This window comes from Aspergillus tanneri, assembly GCF_003426965.1.
Source record: "Aspergillus tanneri strain NIH1004 chromosome Unknown AapTan_4_pilon_pilon_pilon, whole genome shotgun sequence".
Taxonomy (NCBI): Eukaryota; Fungi; Ascomycota; class Eurotiomycetes; order Eurotiales; family Aspergillaceae; genus Aspergillus; species Aspergillus tanneri.
In genome coordinates this window covers 2,445,635-2,467,746 of record NW_022984631.1, presented here as the reverse complement: position 1 = coordinate 2,467,746, position 22,112 = coordinate 2,445,635, and the positions used below count along the sequence as shown (strand labels likewise).

General features: G+C 47.2%; 7 protein-coding genes and 2 non-coding genes across 9 annotated transcripts; 4 read left to right on the top strand and 5 right to left on the bottom strand.

Annotated features, from left to right (window-relative positions):
• Positions 1–674: 674 nt before the first annotated feature.
• Positions 675–2,035, top strand: ATNIH1004_005997 (uncharacterized protein; the record flags this gene model as incomplete). Its single annotated transcript, XM_033570634.1, has 4 exons — positions 675–743; positions 797–919; positions 976–1,783; positions 1,836–2,035. 4 exons carry the CDS (start codon positions 675–677, stop codon positions 2,033–2,035), a joined length of 1,200 nt encoding a protein of 399 aa, XP_033426666.1.
• Positions 2,036–2,477: 442 nt separating this feature from the next.
• On the top strand, positions 2,478–2,549 carry ATNIH1004_005996. The gene has a single exon. It is a non-coding gene; the product is annotated as a tRNA-Ala (tRNA).
• A 252-nt stretch (positions 2,550–2,801) lies between these two features.
• Positions 2,802–4,443, top strand: ATNIH1004_005995 (Zn(II)2Cys6 transcription factor; the record flags this gene model as incomplete). Its single annotated transcript, XM_033570633.1, has 2 exons — positions 2,802–2,859; positions 2,909–4,443. 2 exons carry the CDS (start codon positions 2,802–2,804, stop codon positions 4,441–4,443), a joined length of 1,593 nt encoding a protein of 530 aa, XP_033426665.1.
• An 85-nt stretch (positions 4,444–4,528) lies between these two features.
• On the bottom strand, positions 4,529–5,563 carry ATNIH1004_005994 (phytanoyl-CoA dioxygenase family protein; the record flags this gene model as incomplete). Its single annotated transcript, XM_033570632.1, has 3 exons — positions 4,529–4,754; positions 4,833–5,060; positions 5,127–5,563. 3 exons carry the CDS (start codon positions 5,561–5,563, stop codon positions 4,529–4,531), a joined length of 891 nt encoding a protein of 296 aa, XP_033426664.1.
• Positions 5,564–6,445: 882 nt separating this feature from the next.
• Positions 6,446–6,517, bottom strand: ATNIH1004_005993. The gene has a single exon. It is a non-coding gene; the product is annotated as a tRNA-Ala (tRNA).
• Positions 6,518–10,876: 4,359 nt separating this feature from the next.
• On the top strand, positions 10,877–12,294 carry utr2 (putative cell wall glucanase (Utr2); the record flags this gene model as incomplete). Its single annotated transcript, XM_033570631.1, has 3 exons — positions 10,877–10,997; positions 11,053–11,490; positions 11,546–12,294. The coding sequence occupies 3 exons, from the start codon at positions 10,877–10,879 to the stop codon at positions 12,292–12,294; spliced, it is 1,308 nt and encodes a 435-aa protein (XP_033426663.1).
• A 1,371-nt stretch (positions 12,295–13,665) lies between these two features.
• ATNIH1004_005991 (alkaline phosphatase) lies at positions 13,666–15,533 on the bottom strand (the record flags this gene model as incomplete). Its single annotated transcript, XM_033570630.1, has 2 exons — positions 13,666–13,982; positions 14,030–15,533. 2 exons carry the CDS (start codon positions 15,531–15,533, stop codon positions 13,666–13,668), a joined length of 1,821 nt encoding a protein of 606 aa, XP_033426662.1.
• A 511-nt stretch (positions 15,534–16,044) lies between these two features.
• Positions 16,045–16,989, bottom strand: ATNIH1004_005990 (Mth938-like domain-containing protein; the record flags this gene model as incomplete). The annotated part of the gene is made up of 3 exons (XM_033570629.1): positions 16,045–16,241; positions 16,317–16,627; positions 16,886–16,989. The coding sequence occupies 3 exons, from the start codon at positions 16,987–16,989 to the stop codon at positions 16,045–16,047; spliced, it is 612 nt and encodes a 203-aa protein (XP_033426661.1).
• Positions 16,990–17,618: 629 nt separating this feature from the next.
• hmt1 (putative vacuolar ABC heavy metal transporter (Hmt1)) lies at positions 17,619–20,541 on the bottom strand (the record flags this gene model as incomplete). Its single annotated transcript, XM_033570628.1, has 3 exons — positions 17,619–18,921; positions 18,982–20,102; positions 20,185–20,541. The coding sequence occupies 3 exons, from the start codon at positions 20,539–20,541 to the stop codon at positions 17,619–17,621; spliced, it is 2,781 nt and encodes a 926-aa protein (XP_033426660.1).
• Between the last annotated feature and the right edge of the window lie 1,571 nt (positions 20,542–22,112).

Here is a 22,112-nt window from a genome sequence, read left to right as displayed (position 1 = left end):
TGAGACTACTGTCAAACTGGAATCTTCTCACTTTCATTCACTTTCTCCCTCTCAGGTGACAACAACCAGTACTTCCCTTCTTGCTCCATTCCTCCTCATTCTCTCATCCCCTTTCTTTCTTCTCAATTGTCTGTCTAGCCCCTCTACTCCCATCATTTCTCCTTCTTTGCATTCCATCTTACTATTATCAACCTACAATCTCTGCCTCTACACTCTTTCTTCTCACAACAGTATCTGCTTAAGGTCGTCTTGTTTCCCCCCAGTGAGAGTAAGGCAAGAACACGAACGCCTCTGTCACGCTCTTCCTGCACATGCTATGTCCTGTTAATTTTTCATCACTTTGTGTTTCTGGCTAGACTCTTTTTCTTTGTCTGCTTTTCCAAAACCTCATTTCTTCTATACTTCTTGTATTCGTGAAAGAGATCATCTTTCATCTTCTCCTCTCCCTTGCTATCCTGAGGATCTGATAAATAAGCCTTGTCCAGGCTTTTGAAGGTATGTGGCTCTAAAAGCTCTTCAAGATCTTCCAGTACACGAGCTCATCGCGCACTAATTAGTTCAGAATCAGAGCCCTTCGCGTATACTTCCGCACACGAGTACCTTATAGGGTGCCATACCACCTAGCTTGATAACTGTGTCGGTTGTTCCCAGATTTATCTAGGATCACATTCACAATGGTGGTTTATTCCGTCGATGGGGCCATGGCTGAGGCCTTGAATCACCTCAATCGCATTGCATGCCATGTAAGAGACCAGTCGCCCTATTCCCATATGGAGCAAGTGTTGATTTGAAGTAGTTCCGCAAGCACGAGCAGCACAAAGCTGCCAATGAACTTGGAAAACTGAGCGTCATGATTGTCAACGCATTTTCCGAAGGCGCTGATCAACTTTCTGCTTCTGACTACGCTTTTGATGACGTGGTGAGACTTCCCGGCCAGCTTCTAAGAGCAAATCTCCAAAAACTAAGTCATTCTAGCAGGATGAAAACTGTCCGGGCACCATGAATAGCCAGTCCAGCATTCACAGCACACTTCAGAAGCAGGCCGTCGCTGACCTCATGAACCAAGTCGAGAAGGTTCAGAAAGAGAAAACCAGCGGTCAAATCAGTGCGCTGCGGAAGATTTCTCGTGATGGACAGGCCCCTCATCCTGGAAGCTGGGCCCAGATTGCGGGCACAGTTGCTAGTTCCGCCTCTGGCCTCCAGGTCTACTGCCCAGAGACAGCGCAGTACATGTCGCCCGTGTCCCTCACTTCGGCCTCTGTCTCCAGACAGAGCCAAAATAGTGATGATGGCAGTGATCCCCAACTTCCCGATCCACCCGTGGTTGCACTTTCTTCGACCATAGTGTCCGAGATTCCAGAAGCCAAGGCGGGTGTTATCCGCATCTATGGAAGAATCTCCAAGGACGTTATTCAGTTTATCACCACCCGTATCCACGAAGGTCCATTGCAGGATGTCCGCCTGGAGACCAATGGAAGAACACGGGTAACCTTCCAGCATGCATCTCAGGCACTCGCTTTTTTGAAGTCCAACCAGGAAATGGAGCAGATGCTCGGCTTTGGACGCTTTGGGTGCGGATATCACGTTGAATTGGCCGAGATTATTGATTGGAACGAAGATCTCCGTCGGATGAACCAGCCAATCCGCGAGCGTCGTCGCCTGTCCTTTGCAAGAAAGAGACTATTTGCTGAAAACATGTCGCCGGAGAAATGGAAGCAGGACATCCGTACTCTGGCAGGCCCTGGAAACATTGACTTCCTCTGGGTCTTCAATTCTGGAAACGGTGAGTTTCCTACTTGGATACCACGGTGTACATTCAACTAATTGAGACATAGCAACTGCTGTCTTTACGAGCACCTCCGTAGCTCGCAAAGTTCTGGAGGTATTCAACAGATGGAAAGACGGCCGCAATGTTTACAGTGGGGTTTCGGTGACTTATTCCTCAGACCCCTGCGAGAAAGAGTTGGTCCTCGTCAGGGATATGTCTCGCCCCAGCATGAACAATAAGAACTTCATGAAACGATCTATGCGCTGATATCATCGGAAGGTAGCCATAGACGAAAGACAGCAGGGCTCATTATAGGCTCTCGATAGTTATAGGGTTTTCACTCTACACTAGTCCAGATCTTTTCAATCAATATGAAGGAATTGCATTACAGGAAGGGGAGATACTTTTTTTTTTTTCCAAAGAAATGAACAAAAAAAATTGAAAAAGACAAAGCCAACGGAGTATTGAAACCAAGCATGATTTGTATGTAGGTTGGAACCATGTCGTTCAAGGGGCTAGAACAGCAATATGGCAATCAAGAGGGTTTGTATTTCATGTACGGAAATGTCCAGATTGTTTAGGACTGCTGGAAGAATATGACTTTTGCCTACCTTGTTGTTACGTTAATCCACCCAGTTTCTAAATCTATTCGGTCAGATTTACCAAACTTATCAGTCCTAGAAAAGGTGTCTCCACTTGCCCAAAGTCTGGGCTTGTAGCTCAGGGGTAGAGCGCTCGCTTCGCATGCGAGAGGTCAGGGGTTCGATTCCCCTCAAGTCCAAGAATTTACTTTTGAATTTTTTGGTTATCTATCAATCAAAATCAATCAATCGATCTCCTTGAAAGAAATGGATTTTGTATGGTTCGGATGGGGCCGACTTTCTTCGTGCGGGGTACATTGCAGGCTAGTTTTCATTATTAGTTAGTTTAAGTTAGTCAGACCTTGGAGAAAGGAGTCTGGAACGATATTATTATACTTTTTCGTTTTAACCTTGAGTCTTCTCTTATTCCGCCTGACTCACGATCAATCAGTATGAGGAAGAATATTCGCTTGGACTCCCTACCCTCTAATCGCCAAATAGCATCCAAAGGTAAGGCAGCTGCCAATGCATCCGCGGAGATTATCTCTGAACTCCTTAGACTGCCGCTTCTGTACCAAGCGACGCATCAAGTGTGACCGAAGCATCCCACGATGTCGAAAATGCATCAGTCGAGGGCTCTGCTGTCCTGGTTTTGATCGAATGCCCCTCAAATGGGACCAGGGTGTGGCAAGTAGAGGAAAGCTCGCTGGTAGGACACACCCAGTGCCACTGTGTGGTGAATCCAAGGACCATGAGAGGCTGTCAGACGCACCCAGCTCACCCAACAACCCGACTAGTAGCCATGATCCTGGCACCCTTACCTTAACCCGCTGCAAATCCCCCCCTCGGAGCTCCTCCACACTCATCCCCAGTCCGACGAATGATCTAGATATCGTCAATCATTGCTCATCGGCTGCTCTGTCTGACAATCTGCTCAATCATTTTCACATCGAGGTTGCCGCCAGACTGACATGGCTCGATAGCTCAAATAATCCCTGGCGAAGTATGGTTCTTCCGTTTGCGCAGCAATCTCTTTGTCTTCGCTTGTCGGTCCTTGGTCTTGCTGCCGCTCATTTATCCGTCACGTCTGCCAGTGGGGATAGCGAAAAACAGGCCCTTTTACAGATCAATCACAATCTTCGGGAGACAAGCCTTTGCGCCTTGAATAATAAGATACGTTCAGAGTTGGGCCGTGATTACGCCACAGAGGATGATAATTCGGAGGGTTCGTCTCTGATTGAAATGCTTGCCACGATGCTCGTCCTGTGCTATGGGGAGACTCTCGTCCCATACTCGACAGACTGGAGTCTTCATCTGCGCGCATGTCGCGCCATTATCGATAGACAAAGGTTGCGCGGTCGGCAGGAAGACCCCCAAGGCCCTGTTGCAAAGTTTTTGGTCAAGGAAGTGGCTGATCTTGAGACTTTTGGCAACTTTTCTGTCTTTACAAGAGGACAGGGGACAATAGCTCCACTGCCCCCTCCATCATTGCTTGAGGGTCAATTCTGGGCCTTCACATCCTTGCTCCGTGAAATCACCGTAGTGGAGAGACAACGCTACGATCTATCACGAAAGGGCCGTCGACCTCCAGACATAGACATGATCATCTGGAGAACCAAGATTGAACAGGCTTACGCCCAGACGTGCACCGGGACCACCTCAATCTCGGCAGGGGAGGAGCACACACGGAAAAAGTTTGAAGCTGTCATACGAGCGCATTACTATTCCTCTCTGATATACTGCTATCAAGCCCTCGCATCCGTAGAGGAGGCATCACAAGCAATCGGTTATTATATTTCCCTTCTCTTCGACGAGATCCAGTTCATTGCAGTCGGGCCAACTCGCATATTCTCCCACAATATTTTCTTCCCGCTCTTCATCGCCGGTACGGAGTATGGAGCAGATGAACATGGACAATCCATAATCCAGGCACTTTTCCTGGAAGCAATCACCACAAGCGGATTCTGGTGCAATCACTCCGCATTACAGTTTTTGCGCGCATTCTGGGCAAGAACAGAATCTCAAAGGACGTGGAAATGGATAACGTACGCTCGAGAAAATGAGCAACATATTGGGCCTTTCCTTGTGTTCTAGGAAGTCGTCTCCGTGTGTCCTAGATTGAAATATTCTGCGTTTCTCTTTCTATAGGAGAAACCGGTCTCGCGCCGGATCTTGATTATTACATATTGACGGTTTCCTCGTCCTCTACCCCAAAAAGCACCCTCATCGGATCCTGATAGTTCATAAAGCCTACTCCCGGCTCGCAAAGTCCGTACCCTAATAACCTCTGTGCCTGGGGCTTCAGCTTTTTTGCTCTCTCCAGTGGGACCATCAAGAACTGGTTCTCGGCTGGACGCAGCGTGGGTTTGCAGAGGAATATACCCACTGTTTCGCGGCATTCATTTCTATAAAGAAAGACTAGGTTAGTTTCTCATCCACGAGAAGGGAGCTGAGTTAAGCAGGAGATAATAAGCCAAACGTACTTGGTAGTATTTGCCCCACCTGCATGATATACATTTCCCAAGAAGATGAATGCGTCGCCAGGCTCGAGCTCGGCAGGAACAGCCTCCTCATCCAGTGGCTGGCGCTCTGGACCCCATAGATGAGAGCCCAGGATCGCAATCGTGGCGCCGTTCTCCTTGACCGTCTTCGTCAACGCAGTGACGCAGCCCATCATCACGGGCAGCTCTTTATCGTGTGGGTGATAGTCGCTTTCATGCCGGTCAGCTAACGGGTGACCCAAGCGAGTATATCAGGACAAGGGAATGCATATATACTTGTCGTCTCGATGCAGCACCTGCTGCCGACCCCCCGGGTTCACTCGAAACCCCACCGTGGATGAAATAATAGGCTTTCCGCTTACAGTCTCTTGATGGTCACCCCTCCAGAAGGTATGACTCGAGGAGACGAGAGCATTGGCTACGGCGATATAGAGCGGGTTACAGGCTAATTCGACACAGGCATCGGAAATTCCCAACAAGCCGGTGGCGCGCTGGGTAGTTGCCGGAAAGAACCCGTATTTGTCGGGAGTGTCAGCTTCGAAGTGCGGTTTGAGATCTCCTTTAATCTGGTCTGCGAGCTCACGAGAAATGAGTCCCTCAACAATCACCCCGCCGTCGCGGTTAATGGTGGCAATGAGCTTTTCCGGTGTGGTGGAGGGGTCTGCAGCGCTGAAGCGGGCAATGGAGGGTTTGTTGGTGTCGTCTACCCCCATGATTTTATTAATCTTATGGAGAAGCGATGGAGGGGCTGGCGGACATAATGATGGGGGTGAGGGTGATTTCTCTTTGTATATGTAGTTTTTATGGCGTCGTTGCGGGTCATATCCATCGGTACCATCCAACATGACTGGGTGCGTTGTTCAGTAAACTAGGCTTATATGGCAGGTTGGAGGAGAAACAGCAAACTCAGAGTTATAGAATCAAGTATCTTGGGTCATAACCTAAACCAAACATAGAATGTCAGCAGAGAAACCATATCCATATACGAGTGGAATTGAAGTACTTTGTAGATATCTGGAATAAGCTGGGGAATCCAACTCGCTAAACTCAATACAGCAGGTTGGGGGAGAAACCCAGGCTTTTGCGATTTAGTCTGATCAATACAACAGCATCTCACACTGTCCCATTGAATTATACCTTATTTCTCTGGTTCGCACGGATAGAGACGTCTAGGTGTTTCTTGCCCAGGAAGCACATGAATATCAAATGTCTACCTGCATACAGAAACGATATATATACTGCAATAGACAATAGGGCAGGATAATCATAAGTAAGCCACAAACAACTTGACAGAGCGTATTCTCGATCATAGATATCACTAAAGCCCACTATTTAAGCACAACGGATGGAAAAACTCAGGTAACCTTAAAAGGTAGGTAAGCCTTAGAGATCTATTCCATTTCAAACAAAAGAACAACAATGTTACACGCAGCCTCTAGACTCTAGCACTAATTGTAGTTCCAAAGACACAGCCTTACATCTACATCCAAGTCGACAGAGATAATAAATAAATAATAACAGAAAGAAAGCCGAACGATAAAAAGTATACAATATATATAGTAAGTAAAAAAGTTTTAAAAAACCAAAAATGAACTTGGACTTGAGGGGAATCGAACCCCTGACCTCTCGCATGCGAAGCGAGCGCTCTACCCCTGAGCTACAAGCCCAGAACATTGGTCAGCTTTTCACATTTTTGCTATTTAAGCTTGAACTATTTTTGAGGGCTATGATGAAAATGATATGTAGGTCATTGATATAGTGAATAAACCTTCATGCTAGCTATGGTTAGAGACTGAATATACCATATGTTATTAAATATGTATTAATTATGAATAGTGCGGTAATGTCCTTGGATGAGTGCCTATTCCATTGATATCATACTTGAATATCGTTAGTAAATATTGGTTTAGGGTATTAATACTTGACTACTTATCCATTTCCTATGTTTTACGTCATCTCAATCTCACCGCACAGCGTCTTTCAAACACTTGACATAATACAGAAGGGGTCTCACGTCGTAATCCCCTCCATCTGGAGGCAACTTCAGTTATGAGGCTACGCCATGGCGCACGACCTGCCCAGATCCTTTCATGTATTCGGCGATGCGAAAGGGGGAACTAAACAAACCAAGATAGTTGACCGCCTGGGATTGCGCGCACAGAATCACGACTATATTCTTGTTGAATAGCAGGGAGTTGGATATTAAATAAACCTTGAATCTTGACCGACTTTCGATCTCAAGCGAGGCATTACAAGTACAACACCTATTTATTGGCAGTTTTCATAGTGCTTGGCGACATCACAACCAAGGACCGCTCATTGTTAGCGCTGCTAAGGATGAAGCAGAAAGCCATTACGGGACAGCTCAGGCTGGGCAACTGTATCGGTGTAAAAGACTGGGTAGCTAATATCTTGTTTCCTTTCTTGTTATTTTGGCTGTCCTGCGTAGGAAAGTTATCTAGTTTGGACCTCGGTCACTTGCTTTACCTGCAGTAAGGATATCAAACTAGCTAGGACGGAACACAAATTACATTCTGAGAGCACGGAGTACGGAGTACTGGGTAGTGTATATGGTGTTCTAACGGCTGCATAGGCATTAAATGTCCCACGGCGTATCTCTTTATATGTACGAAGTAGTTGTACAGCATATCTCCGATGTGTGATCCGTTCGGATAACCGATGGAACATGTCACTGGCTGATGGCAGTGCATTTAACATACTGAACAGAGTCAAATGAAAGATGCTGACATTCATTGTTGACGAGATAAAACTTTCATAAATTGAAACGTGTGGTACCGTCTTGATGAGAAGGTAAGGTGTCAAGCGATGTGTAGCAGGTAGCTCGTGTCTTAACACAGTACAATTGATTGGCATACGCTGATTGAACAAAGAATAGTACCCAAGTACTGGGCACCGACGCAAGCCGGACTATTTCTTGCACAGGTAACATATCGAGTGGGACCTCTACTCCAATCCGATACATTCTGCAGGCAAACAGCCAAGAGCTTGGGAGAAGACCTGTTCGGCAAATTCAATGACACTAACCAGGGTAGGTAGGACAATGACAAATCCCCTCCGCCCAGCGAGGGGAGAAGCTCAGTGGATGCAAGCAAGCTGTGTGTGGCAAGGTTCGAAGAAAGGAGCAACGAGAAGAACAACAAATCCTTATAAAGATCTCCAAAAGGTAAAATTGCGATGAACAGACTTATGAAGAAACCCCAAGCGGAGCTAGGGCTAATACCGTCTTAGACTCGTAGCTATACTCCCGAATAAGTGGCTGAGTTCTGGCTCTTGACTCCTACGGTGGATAGCTAAGTGGTGCCAACTTCAAGTACGGAGTACGTACTCCATGGTATCTGGGCATCCCCACTGGTTCCGGAAGTGAGGGTTTCGCCAATTCGCCTATATAGTACTACTCCTTGGTTTGTTCATGGCATGTCCCCCGTGTGTTACGGTGGATTTGCCCCCGTGTTGTTTGTTTTCCTCCGAGGGAATGTCATCACGTGATGACCGGATATGTCCTAACCCGACCGACCAGGCTCATACAGGCTGAATGAAACGAATAACCGCATCTGGGAAAGGAGAATAACAGCCTGCAGAATCGACTCTGCATTGCCCAGGAATATAAGCACATACATCAGAACCTTTAGTGATCATGTAGGAGGAAGTACGGAGCCGTCGAGATCGATGGGAGGGAGTGCCCCTTGCGTTGCCGAGTATTTTGATTGATGTGACTCCGCAAACGGCAGGCCAGGAGAAGGTGAACTGATCAGTCGATGAAGATCGATTGTTTTTGGTTGGACGCGATGTTCCAAAAATATCGAATATAAATAAATAAATAAATACTCGTAAACAGGGGGGAAAGGAGGATATACGGAGTAACTATCACTACACTAACTGACATCATCGAGAATGTTTGTACTACATAAAAGAGACCAAGTCTCTACCTATGCTTACAAGGGAGCTTCTTCAGAGTCGGCAAGTAGTTCAGACTGTCCATGTGCAGAAGCAAAATTGCAAGTGCTGCAGGTTGAGAGGAGTCCGTTACCCTGGATAAAGACCCTCACACCAACAAAAAGGAGTAATTAGCTATTGGATAAGGTTCAGTGGGATAAGTAGATTCTCTGTGATTGTCATGCGCCTGAAAGCATGGAGTCGACGATGGGCAGGATTGACTTTGATGGGGGAGATTTATTCAATAAATACTCCGTTATTGTTTTGGTCATCATGTAGTATTATAACACGTTTGTATACCTAGAAATCAAATACAGCACCTCTCTCATTCCTAGTTAAATGATATTATCAGTTAACTCTCCGCAACTCTGTACCGAGGAGGAGAGGTGGCAATCCTGCTTTCTAAAAATACCTTTTTATTTTATTTTTTTTTGGTAGAGCTGTAGCTTCCTTTACCTAGTGCCTTTTTGAAAGAACAAACCAAGAAACCGGGCAGTAAAACGCTGTTTTTTTGGGGAATACAGGCTAGATATCCTCCCCTGGTTTTTCACCAACCGGATTGTGGCCCGTAAAACGGTTACCAACTCCTTCCGATCCAGAGAAAGGACAGTAATTATACGGAGTACGGAGTAGAATACAAAAAACTGCTGGTTGATCGGAGGGTCGCTTAGATCTTGCCCTACGACACGGGAGGCAAAATAAAGAAATGGATTTGGATTTGACGGTATCGGATGATATCACACAGTGCCTGAGATGTCCCAGACAGAACCACTGATATTCGTCTGCGCATCATACCATTGGCTCAAAGCAAAGACATGTGTGAACGGTTCTTGGTGGACGGAGTATAGCTGTGAGACATGCCCAGTACGCATGCGTGGTTAATTTGGGGATGTGGTGCTATCACTCTTCTTGCCGTTAGGATTCTATTTTCAAAATCCCATTGTTCAAATCCATCCATTGATCAATGGACGTGCAGACGGACGGAGCTAACTTACACCCAGTTCTCCGGTGCTTCCCCGGTAGTTGTAGTGGGTTTCCTAGCAGGGAGTCAGGCACAGCTAGTGAAGAATTATTCATCCCTATTTGGGTTAACTACTGCCAATTGGCAGTGTCCGATAAGACACTATACCAGCCGAGCATCGATTGGACGACATGCGACATTAACTTTGGGCGGTGATACAACTGCGTTTCGTAGTATGGTCACACGGTGGTTTTTCTGGTGCCTGAGGTGTCTGCATGCACGGAGTCCCCGGATCTCCCGCACCAGGGATTTACAGACAGTCAGTAGGGAGATAGACAAACAGACACACAGATGTGCAGACAGGAATCGAATATCAAGGGCTGCCCTTTCCGGGGATGGTGAGAGCCCTTCCCACATGCCTGGATGACTTTACGTGGACGAACGCATGACATGGCATGGGATGGCACACCTTGGAGAGGATCGTCTCGTGGCATATCCGGTGTCTGGATGGAAACGGAGAAACGTCACTAGCTCGACCACTATTATTTAGTCTCTAGCTAGTCTTTGCCGTTTTAATCAATTTCACCAGCAATTAATATTTTGCATTATTGGCCGTGCTTGCTTTCTTATTTGATTCTGCGGTTCCCCCCTCCTTTTTTCCTCCCCAGGACCATCAACTAATTTCCTTCGTTTTTTTTTTTTCCTGCGACACTTAGCACTTCAAGAGAAAAAAGTCTAGAAAAGGAATCAAGAAAGGGAGCTTGCACTCGTTGACCATTCCCCTCCTCTTTCTTCCTTTTGCACTTTTTCTCCCTCTCTCGTTTGGCTGCATTCGCATCATCTCATTGGATATCAGTACTATACGGCTATTTCAGTGAGCCCCTCGACCCAAGGTGCGGCACTTGCCCTATCTACAGTCCCTTCTGCTTCGTTCCATGGTTCCTCTTACTTTCACCCTAAAACCGAGACGGTGCTAACGCTTCCACTCCTGTGTTTTCAGGTCTTAAGCGCCGCATCGAGCATTCGTTTTATTCCCCTTTCTTCCTCGACATATGAGCATTATACCATCCAATTGTATAATTCCGTCGCTGTAATTATACATCCCTTCATCATGGTGCGCTTGGTTTCGTCGTTCTTGCTGGCCACTTTGGCAGCAACCTCCGTCTGGGCTGCCGACCCCCCTAAGTGCGGCGCCGGTTCGAAATGCCCCAAGGAATATCCTTGCTGCTCCCGTGAGTCTCTTCTCCTGCACTTCCCTCTTTCTTGCATTAACGGTTCTCTCTATAGAATATGGTGAGTGCGGTACGGGTGCCTACTGCTTGGGAGGTTGCGATCCTTTGACCTCCTTCTCTCTCGATTCCTGTGCCCCCGAGCCCGTCTGCAAGAGTCAGACGTACAAGTGGGACAACTTGGATAGCGCCGCTATGAACACCAAATATCTGGGTGATGCGTCGAAGAGCGACTGGGTCTACAGCGGATTCCCCAAGGTGGAGGATGGCAACCTGCTCCTTACCATGCCCAAGGAGAGTGTGGGTAGCTTGTTCGCCAACAACCACTATATCTGGTACGGCAAGATTTCCGGCAAGATCAAGAGTAGTCGTGGTTCTGGTGTGGTCTCTGCTTTTATCCTGCTTTCGGACGTCAAAGATGAGATCGATTTCGAGTTTGTCGGCAGTGATCTGGCGAATGTACAGACCAACTACTACTTCCAGGGTATTTTGGACTGTAGGTTGAGCACCTCCTTTTTTCTGTGAATACCTGGTACTAACCCCACGTCTAGATGGCCATGGCGCAAATGCATCGGTGGATTCGAATACTTTCGAGCAGTGGCATGATTACGAGATCGACTGGAAGCCAGACCAGATCACTTGGTCGGTTGACGGCGATGTCAAGCGGACCTTGACCCGTGAATCGACCTGGAATGAAACCAGCAACCGCTACCAATACCCCCAGACTCCGTCGAGAATGCAACTTTCGCTGTGGCCCGCCGGTCAAGCCAGCAACGCCGCGGGAACAATTGCGTGGGCCGGTGGTGAAATTGACTGGGACAGCGAGGATATCAAAGACAAGGGATACTACTACGCTACGTTTGGAGAGATCAAGGTGGAATGCTACGACCCCCCCAAGGATGCCGTCAAGAAGGGAGACAAGGCCTACATCTTCACCAACAGTGATGGCATTGAAAGCTCCATCCAGATCACTAACAACAAAACTGTGCTAGCCTCCTTCGGCGCTAGCGGTCTCGACATGGATGTTAAGCCCAAGTCTTCCGGAACGGCCACGGGCACTGCGACTGGCAACAACACGGTTCCCGAGAACCGTGGTGGATCCGGCAATGAACCTGGAAGCTCGAACGGCAGCTCGGGCGGTGGCAGCTCGGGCGGCTCTGGCAGCTCTGGATTCAACCAAGGTGGCTCTGATGATAGCAGCACTACTGGTTCGAATGGAGCCTCCTCCGCTAGCGAGCGTGTTCTGCGCAGCTCATTCCTTGCTGTCCTGGTGGCGATCGTTGTGCTGGTTGCCCTGTGAACATATTGACCTGTAGAACTCTTGTTTTTCATATTGGATCGTCCTGTTCCCCCCGCATCTCTTCTTTTGGATATTCTTTATTTTTATTCCCTCTCTTTGCCGCCGTTATCTCACTCTCCCTCACATCCCACCCAAGACTGGGGGTTCCTTACCTCATTGGCGCATCTTTAATTCATCTTGGGTGATTGCAAGATCATGTTCTATACCTGGAGGGAGACCCCTTATCATTGACCTGGTTTTGGTTTGCCCTATACCAGCATAATATTTTTATTCTTTTTTCTGATTGGATGTCCTGATGTTATTACCTATTTTTATTTGCCTTATGATTTTTGGCGCACCGGAAGGCAAAGCGTTACTTGGCTCAAGAAAACCGGAACCATCTTAATACCCTTGTCTTCTTCGGATGTTGGGCGTGATTAGCATGTCTTTGTCATGCTGGTTGATTGTTAGCTATCTGCATCTGCGGTGTTAATGAGTATAATACCCTGAATGATCTATTATAATCTACTTCTTGTCATTATCACGCTTCGCATAAAGATCATCAACCATAATCATCAATCCTCATCCACCTTACTCTATATAAAACAGATAAGTATCTACAGAAAATAGGATCTGCCACCCTTCCCACAAAAATCAATATCATACCAAGATCAGAATCAAGATCAATACCAATATCATATCAATATCAAGAACAAAACCAAAGGCTAAGTAAATATACTGAACCAACCCACCGAATCAAAACGAAAGAACAAAAAAGCAAAAGGCGAAAGAAAGAAAAAAAAATGTGCCTCTACACCGTATCCCTATGTCCCTCCTGCACCCGGATATCCTTCTACCTCTACCTCTTCTGCCAGCGCATACTCGACGAACTTAATCGTATTAACGACCCGGTTCAACGCCGGGATTATGACCTCCCGTTTACTCCGCCGCTTACTTGTGCGCCGTGTATCGAGGTCAATGTTATTGGGTGGGCTGGTCAGGATCCGGGTTGTTTTTGCGGTATTCATGTTGGTACATGTACCTAGCTGGTCAGGAGGTGGTAGGTGAGAGGTACTTCGTATAACTGTAGCTATTAAAGATATCTATCTACATAGGTGCCTACTTATGGTGTGGTATGATATGGTAAGTGAGGGTGGTTCAGTAAGTCCATATGGTTGTTTGTGGATCGGAAGTCGAGTGTGGTTGCTTATGTTCTTCGCCTTTGAGTATATAAGTAGGTAAGCAGTAGAGTAGGAATTACTGGCGTGTATGACATGTAATTACAGCTCTTCTCTTGTATAGTTTAATAATAATCCAAAACGCCGTTCCTATCCCCGAAATCCAATAGAAATAAATAACATCGTATAGAAATAGCAATAGCGAACTATCTACTTAATGGGTCTCCCCACAGGTACAACCTTCCGAACCTGTTGTCTCAACAGACCGTTTACGGAAATCTCCATGATATGTGTCCAGTCCTTCGGTTCGGACGTTTTCGCCGAGGGGATCGCCCAGCCAGGTAAACTGGTAGTCTTTGTTCTTGATTTCTGATGGAGACGATTCTGAGCTCGCACGGAGTCGCTCAGTGACGGAGTTCAGGTCGATATTGAGGTAGTCTGCGAGGAAAGAGCCGACTTCTGTGTTCTCGTGATTGCCTATGAGAGGCCAGGCGTCTTTGGTGGATGAGGCATAGATGTTGACGTCGACAGCTGGATGGGTTAGTATTAATTAAACACGGGTAAGAGGCAGCGCTTACCGGAATGTCCATGGGTCGCCCAACCGATCTGCGCTCGTCGACTGATGATGTCCGCAAACACATATTGGGGATAAACCGGTGAGTTGCGGTCCACAAGAGAATTCACTTCTTTGTCGGTGGCATCGACGATTCCTAGTGCTTTCTCCAAAAGACTCCGAGCAAAATCTTGGCGCTTGGACTGGTCCGTCTCTTTGGACAGATACTCCTCCAGTTTTTGGTTGGCATATTCGGAGGAATGGCTTGCATTCGCGAGGACACCGGGGAGCCATTTGTAATCAGGGTATGTGGTGTGAAGCTGTCGTGCTCCTGACAAACCGCCAGTCTCATGGTCAGAAGTGCTTATAAGCACGCCCGGTGTCGAATCTCGCTCAAGGAACTCTAGAACGGCGGCGAACGCCCTGTCGTAGGCCAGAACCTCGTGCACCTGTGCCGCTGGGTCGTTACCGTGTCCGGCATGATCAATACGAGATCCTTCAATCATAAGAAAGAATCCCTGCTCACTGTCGGCCGTAGCCTGACTCAGAGTGTTTAGAGCAGTACGGGCCATCTCCTCCAACGACGGATAGACGTCAGTTTGGCTGCGACGGTCGATCTCAAAGGGGATATCATTCTCAGCAAAGAGACCGAGAAGCGGCAACTTAGCCTCCGACCCGTGATTCAGAGAATCAAATCCCTCCCGGTCACTCAAGTAATGGAACCCCTTCTCCTTCGCTAGACCAAGCAGGTCACGATCATCACCTCGACAGCTCCCTTCAGTCGTGTTGGGTAGGAAATGGCACCGTCCCCCGCCAAGCATAAGATCCACCACACGTCCTAACGGGTGTTCGCCCACCTCTTGCTCCGCGATTCGATCCTCATATTGTCTCATGTTCACGTGCGCGGCGAAGCAGGCCGGGGTTGCATCGGTGATACGAGTGGTTACCACGAGGCCGGTTTTGTAACCCTCCAAAGAAGCCGCCTCGAGGACTGTACCACAAGGCGTGTGGTCCGGAAGGACGGATATCGCACCGTTGTAGCTCTTGGATGCACAAGAGAAGGCTGTAGCTCCCGCCGCTGAATCGGTTACAAGGCTGGAAGAGGACCGCGTTCGAGAGGTGCCAATGATGTGACTGTCGAGTACGAGGGTACTGTCGACCGGTAGCCCTTCTGTATACTGTCTATAATTCCTAGTCATAGTGAGACTGGCCGGACCCATCCCATCGGAGACCATGAAGATCAAGTTGCGCTTGCCAGTCGGTTTACCTCCGGGGCCCCAAGTCTGCTTCGTGCCGTCGCCATTTCGACTTGTTTCATGTTGGAAGACGACGGCGAGAACCACTACGGCGATAGTGGCTATCAATGCCCAAGTAAAAAGACCGACTTCTTTCCAGAATGTCCACCGACTCTGTCGATGCTCACGACGGGTGTGTTCTCCGGTTAGCAGGGCATCTTCCTCCTCGGCATTCCGAACAGAGGAGTTCTCGGAGGAGGGTCGCGGCGCTAGGAGAGGGTCATCTCGCGCCATTATTCGGATAGCTTATCAGGAGGAGACGACGATGCAGAAAAGAATGAAGGCCCAAATGTACTCCGCACCTCTAGCCTAGTACATGGACGAGGGAATAAAAGAGGGAGTCGTTGGCTGGGCCAGCTGAGGGAGTTGCTGTATTGGGTATGGCTTGGCACGGGGGGCCTGGTACGTCACGTTTTTTTGTACAGCCAATCACATGGAGCTCATGTTTAGCCAATAGGGGTCACATATTTGAATAGTATCGTCGAGGTCAGCTGAATCTACCCTGGCTCTTTTTTTTTTTTTTTTTTTTTTTTTTTTTTTTTTTTTTTTTTTTGATTTACTTGCAAAGGCCGTTGCATAACTAGGGATTACTAAAAACAAATGAACCATCTGTATGCGATCCTGCAGAGCTGACACCAGCACTACTGACGCGTACTGCGTATGGTCCCTCTCGGGTGCCGTGAATTCATAGCCATTTCATAATATACAATAAGAGTATATCCTCCAGTTCAGACAGCATCTGGAACTACCAGCCCTTCCAACTAATTGGAATCATAGCCGCAGCAATCTCCGAGACTCCGCGCTCTGTCGCCAGAAGATTGAATTGCGCCGCAGCATTCTTAGTATCAACTACCTCCACACGAACGCCCAGAGAATTAATATGTCTTCTCGTCTCGGGGGACAGAGGAAACACGGAGGCTCCCAAACCAAGAATCAATAAATCTACACGTATACACACGATATTAGCCACGAGACCGCATAAGAAGAAAAGAGGAAGCTCTTCTGACTTTAACATACCCGGACGAGGCCACACGAGCCCTAAAATCCCCCATGCCTGTTCGTCCACTTCAAATTGGCCCTTTTTATTCACCATATCGGCCTTGCTCCCACCGGTAATTTTCCATGGATTCCATGCGAACGCCTCGCCTCCAACAAGCAGCAACCCCGAACCATCCCTCACCTTGAGACCATTGTTTAGATGGAATCCATTGTCAAGACAGGTGTCAATGGCGGTCGTCGGCGCCGGGACATCCGCTAGGACGTTGAGTGCTGCAAAGTCCGTCTGAGTATCCTCTTTCGATGGTGGGCCGCGGTCAAGGTCTGCTGGTCTGTTGTGTGTGCGAGGGATCATCCGAGTCGGTCGGGAATAGTTGCTACTGCTGCGACTGAGCTGGACAAATTGTGGACTCGAAAATGTAGGTCGAGAAGAGCTTGCGCAGACTCTGGTGGTGTGCTTGATTGCGATGGATGAGCGCAATGCTCGAAGAAGCTGGGGAGAGGGAGGGTGCATTATCGAGGTCATATGAGTATAGAATTATAAATGTCCGCTGATACCACCGATATGGAATTCAAGAAAGTTAACCTACCCGAACAAGGGATGGCCTTCTGTTGTCGGGGATGACGGTGTGGGGATGGGAGCAATTCGCAAAGCTGGATCATCTGATGACATATGAGGAAGTGAAATCAGCATTTGACTAAAATCCGTCAGAGGCCAATCAGACAATGTATAATAGTAACCCCAATCCCCACTTGTTGTCAAGCCTGGGGAGACCTGGTTCGATTCCCAGTATGGGTACTTTTTTTTGTGCCCCTATGTACATGCATCTCTCTAAAGACAGTAGATTATTTTAGACCTCAGTTGGAGTTACTTATATATATGTTTTAAGCGAATAAATGAATAAATAATAACAATACTGATAAAAGCAAGACCTATCAATCCTGTATAAGACAGACTATGGACGACCGTCATAATCATATTCAAAGCATTTGGTCTAGGGAACTTTAATTCACGCATCCAGCCCAAATTAAGAAGATACTTGTTGCTTCTTACCCGCCAGGTTTCGTATGAATTGACACCACAAGAGTGCTGCGTAGATCATGTTTCACTCAAAAACGCCACCCCTCCCCCCAAAAAAAAAAAGGAACGAAAAAGATTAAAGTGCGCAAGTCCAAAAGGAAAAGAGAAAAACGGAAAGGAAAGGGAAAAAAGCCCAGAATGCTTATTTTAAACCCCGAGAATGGTATATCGCCCACTCATTCTAAAGTTGTCCTCTCTTTATAAATGTAACACGACGAGAATAATACCCATTGAATTATGTATTAACTTTTTCGGCTGTCGTCGCCGATCGTACTGGGAGAATGAGACTGGGCCTGGCGAGCAGTAGCGGCTTGGACATTGCCATTTCGGTCTTCATCCGACTGGCTAGAGCTGTCATCTCCCATGGCATTGGTAGTGGATGCACTCCGCATGCGTTGGGCTCGATCCTGAAGCACTTGTGCTTTGATCTGCTTTCGCCACATGCTTGCATATCGCCCTTTTAGGGCCAGTAATTGATCATGGGTGCCATTTTCGATAACTTGTCCCTCGTGTAGTACCAAGATGCGATCCGCGGTAGTGATAGTGCTTAGTCGATGGGCTATTACGAGCATAGTACGACCACGAGAAAGTGTGGATAGCGCACCTTGAATGTGTTCTTCCGTCTCTGTGTCTAAAGCGGCTGTTGCCTCATCCAAGAGGATAATGCGGGGGTTCTTGATTATAGTACGAGCGATAGCTACTCGTTGCTTCTCGCCTCCGCTCAGCCGTAGACCACGCTCACCCACCTTGGTGTTGTAACCATCAGGGAATGACATAATTTTATCATGGATGCTGGCAGCCCGGCAAGCCTCGTAAACATCCTCGTCAGACGCGTCTTGGTTGGCATATTTCAAGTTGTACATCAAAGTCTCATTGAAAAGGACAGTGTCCTGCGGTACGACGCCGATGTGTTTCCGGAGTGAGTCAATCGTGATTCTTTCGACATTGTGTCCATCAATTCGAATACACCCACTCTCAGCATTATAGAAGCGGAAAAGTAGGCGGAAAACCGTTGACTTCCCTCCACCAGATTCGCCGACCAGAGCAGTCGTTGTTCCGGGTTCGCAGTGAAATGTTAGTCCATTGAGGGCTGGTTTTCGAGTATCATAGGAGAATCCAACATTCTCAAACTTGATGTCACCTTGGCACACAGGCAAAGGTGCAGCATTAGGCTTATCAACAACAGTGGGCTGTTCTCTGAACAGCTCTAACAAACGCTCCGAGTTGATCATGGCAGACTGGATGGAACGGTAGAAGGTGCCGAAAAAGTTCAACGGCCCTTGCAACTGTGCCATGTACGTGAGAAGCGTTGTAAAGTGGCCGACATTTCGCTCTCCAAGGGAGACCTGGTAAGCGGCAATGAAGCATACGACTAGCAGACCCAGCATGAACACAGTATTCTGAGATGTATTCATCAGGTTCAGAGAGAACAGAACATGGTATTCTGCTTTTTGGTAATCAGCTACGGCACCCCGGTACCTGTCAAACTCGTAATCCTCCGCATTGAAGTACTTTACTGTCTCATAGGAGACCATCGAATCATTCCTAATGGAGGTGAGTGTAAGTCGACCGACAGGATCAGAGAAAGACTTTTGTTGAACTTACTTTACAGCATCTTCTTGCCGTGATGCATTCACCATCTGTCGGCGAATCTCCGCTCTCCATTGAGCCATGCGAACAGTGACGTAGAGGTACAAAAAAGTAACAATAGTGACGACTAAAGCATAGTATGCATCAAGTACAGCGAGCATGTACCCGATTGCAACGCAGAGATCCAGCAGCATTGGCACAACCTGGAACGTGACTTGCTCCAAAAACGTATTAATCGAGCTACCTTTGCTCAGTGCAGAGAGTACTTCACCAGTCTTCTTCCCTAGATGGAAATCAAGACTCAAGCCATGTACATGCTCAAAAGCCGCCGTCGAAAGCTCCATATAAGAGTACTGGCTCACCGGAATCCACAGACTGGACCGCAATGATCCAATGAGGCCCTGGCTGCCCTGCAGCCACCGATAGAGAATATACAGACAAATCCCAACCCATGGAACGCGGAATTCGTCATCCTTTTTAGACAATGCATTGGTGATGACACCAACCTGGTGAGGAACCAGGACGTTGACGACGCGCTGCAAAATAATCAACACGAAGCAGATCACCACAATTCCTTGTAGCCGACGAGATTTGGACGGCCAAAGGTATGGGAAGAATAGAGAGTAGCCACTTAGATACTCCCACCAGCTAGTGGATGGGACAGTAGTGGGCCGAACCCATGGATCATCAGCAGGTTTAGGAGGCTGCTGGCCATTTTTGGACACAGACCCATAGCCATCTCCATTTTCTGCGTGGGAAGAATCAAGTAATCCCGTGGATTCTGTGGCTGTGTTGGTATGACTCTGAGGCTTCTGCACATTGGTCTTTATGTTCATTGTTTTAAACAAATAGGTCGTAACCAAAATAGCAAGGACCAATATTCTGACACAATTAGAAACCAGCCCCATTGACTCCCACGGAGTTATACCCTTGCGCAAACGACCGCCAATGGGGTTGCCCACAACAGGTTCATAATGGGCATCGGTATGGATCGAGAGGGAGACGCCCAAAATAGCCAATTCAATAGGGATAGCAATTGACCAAGGGATGAATTGCGCAAACGTTGGGGAGGGTTCCGTATCCAACAATGAGACCAGGATGATTGAATAGTCGAAGAACGATCCTACAATGTAGATCTGCAGACCGTTAGATGTTGCGACGATTGACTTGAAGGTTTTTGTGCAACCGATCAAGGATGAGAGGTAGCAGGATGCTTACCACCACAGACTGACCACACCACCATTGCTCGGACCTGGAAACCATGACATGGGCCATGTTTATGGCGGCATCCGCAACCAAAGTCACTAGGATTACCACGGACAGCCATTTGAACAGCAATTTGGCATTCCGCGAAAAGGGCTGGGGTGGCTTAACAAATATTGCGGAGCTTCTTGATCGTTTTGGAAGTGGTCTTCCCCCGGGACCCATCCGCACAGCAGATGAATTCTTGTTGACATTTCTGGCAGCTAGGATAGAATTGGCAACAAAAGCCGATGCAAAAACCAAAAGGAGTATAATTGGATACCCGATGCGAAGGTACTCCAACAGCTCACGGGTGGCGTAATGAGAGCTCATCATGAACAGTCCTCCTACAGGGTCCACAATATTCAAAAACCATCAAGGTATTTCCATGACACAGCGATTGTGTTCTTCCGCTGAGACCGAGGAACACGAAAAAATTATCCGGCAGATATCGGGGATGGCAGCGGACTCGAATCGGAAACGACTGGAGGTGAATAGCGACAAGGGTCCGTTGATCGAGAAGGGACCGGGTTTTAGGGATTCTGAAGGGATCGACAGACACGTGGGAAGGATTCTCTTCCTGTCCTCTAGTTATAATACTCTGTAACTCTTCAGTGTCTCTTATAAAGAAGACGGTTCTAATCCAATGAACCAAAAAAAAAAAAAAAAAAAAAAAAGAGCGGAAGAGGGGCAGAAAAAGAAAGAGAAAAAAGAAACGAACAGGACAAGGGATCAAAAAGGAAATATTTAAAAAAGAAACTTTATAGAATAAGTACAAGAGAAAGAATACGCGTGAATTAACTATTGGCTATATTGAGATGCAAAATCAAAACAAGGTCGAAAGTTGCACACCCAAAAATATGGGAGAGTAATAAGTCAAAGAACGTGAACAGGGAGAGGAAGGGAGAGAGACAGAGGGAAAAGAAGGACACACGAGAGGTAATGATCTTGGGAAATACAAATAAGTAACTGGACTGACAGTCAGGTCGAGGAAGAATGACGGTGTGAAGTCAAGAACACACTACCTTAGACCGGACTAGTTGACCCAAAAAAACTGCTAAGCTTGGTGGCTCTGGAGGCAAATCTGGCGAAGTAGGTTTGGGAGAGAAATGTCAAAAAAAAAAATCGATACGATACTGCAGATTTTCAAACTGTATGTATGTATGTATATCCACCTCCAACGGTCGTATTATTTTTTCTCCCCCAGTATGATTTGATTTGGATGCGAATCGGAAGTTTTTAACGTTTTCTTTTCTTTTTCCTGGGGGTCTTTTGTAGTTTTTGACCCAAGTGATGTATGTGCCTTGAGAGAAATGATCATACCGCCAAGTAGGTAGTACGTAGACGTTTGTCGCGCCAGGGTGTCTTTTGTCAGTTTAATTTCCATATTATTATTTAGATCGGTATTTAGTCCACTTGGATACCTAGACCATGGATGAATTTTTTTTTTTTTGGGAGGGGTCTAACCAGGTTGAAGTCAATATTCATGCCCAATGATAACAGGGATTGGAATGGAGGCTCAGTCGAATATTTTCATGAAAAGCTGTCCATCATCATACCATGATATGGTCATGTTCCAAAGAGTCAATTCCAGAGTGGACTAGAGAATTGTGGGGTAGCCGGACTAGAAGCTAAACGCCCTAATGGGTCGACTACCATCTGCGCGGTAAACTGTTGGAAAGTATGATAGTTACAGAGTAAGTCATCCAGATGGTGATTGTGTACCATGATATTCTATACGCAGCACAACTACCTACTAGGCATACGCATGTCCATACCCGAGAGGGACTCAGAAGTTGGATATATCTCAGAGGAAATGATTGAAGCCTATAGATATTCGGATGGATCAGAATTCATATTTGAAGGTCGGTGGCCTTACTGACTGATTCTACAGGTTTGATTGG